At 53.9% G+C, this 1,009-nt stretch overlaps 1 protein-coding gene across 1 annotated transcript in view; it reads left to right on the plus strand.

The window, feature by feature from the left end:
* Nucleotides 1-426: 426 nt before the first annotated feature.
* The window catches only part of cfl2 (cofilin 2 (muscle)), an 8,679-nt gene continuing 8,096 nt past the window's right edge, over nucleotides 427-1,009 (plus strand). Inside the window, exon 1 of the mRNA XM_079287223.1 lies at nucleotides 427-524. Within this exon, the coding sequence (XP_079143349.1) occupies nucleotides 522-524 (3 nt within the window). The 5' untranslated portion in view covers nucleotides 427-521. The remainder of the gene's footprint in view (nucleotides 525-1,009) is intronic.

The following is a 1,009-nucleotide window of genomic DNA, read 5'->3' on the forward strand; positions in this document are numbered from 1 at the left end:
CCCAACTATAAACCTGAACCAGCCCTAACTATAGACCTGAACCAGCCCTAACTATAGACCTGAACCAGCCATAACTATAAACCTGAACCAGCCCTAACTATAAACCTGAACCAGCCCTAACTATAGACCTGAACCAGCCCTAACTATAAACCTGAACCAGCCCTAACTATAAACCTGAACCAGCCCTAACTATAAACCTGAACCAGCCCCAACTATAAACCTGAACCAGCCCTAACTATAAACCTGAACCAGCCCTAACTATAGACCTGAACCAGCCCTAACTATAGACCTGAACCAGCCCTAACTATAGACCTGAACCAGTCCTAACTATAAACCTGAACCAGCCCTAACTATAAACCTGAACCAGCCCTAACTATAGACCTGAACCAGTCCCAAGTGTCTGATCCATGTCATGGCCCCCCTCCCCCCCTCCTCCCTCCTCCTCCGGTCGGACGGCCACATTCCCCGCTACCTCTCACCCCAGAGAAACCCCGATCTGACGGCCAAGCAGCGCGGACAACATGGTAAGAAGCTCCGGTAGACTCTCCGACGGGTCGGAGGTGGTTTAGTGAGCAGTGCGGGTCTCCGGTGGACCGTTATGTGGCTGCCTTAGTAGCGTGACGTTAGCAGCATAGCCGCCGCTCCCGTTAGTTAATGTTAGCCGCTCGGTCCACTACATCGACCGTTACTCGGTGATTACGTCACTCTACCGTCTCCTGGTAACGGGCTTTGATCATACCAACGGTAACGGGCGTTTACCCGGTTTAATCTTTGGAACGGGTCTGCGTTCCGGTCCGAGCCGGGCCGGTCCAGCCCCCAGGCCGAGTGTGGCCCGGAGCGGCCATCTTAGTCCCGCTGACCAGACCGGGACAGTGCTGGACCTGGACTATCCCGGACCAGCTGAACCCTCTGAACTAAACTACACCGGACCAGTTGAAGGACCCGGTTCAAGAGTCTGGACTTAGTCCGGGCTCATGTTTAGTCAGCAGACAGACAGACAGACTGCAAA

Source organism: Melanostigma gelatinosum, assembly GCF_949748355.1.
Source record: "Melanostigma gelatinosum genome assembly, chromosome: 16".
NCBI classification, from domain to species: domain Eukaryota; kingdom Metazoa; phylum Chordata; class Actinopteri; order Perciformes; family Zoarcidae; genus Melanostigma; species Melanostigma gelatinosum.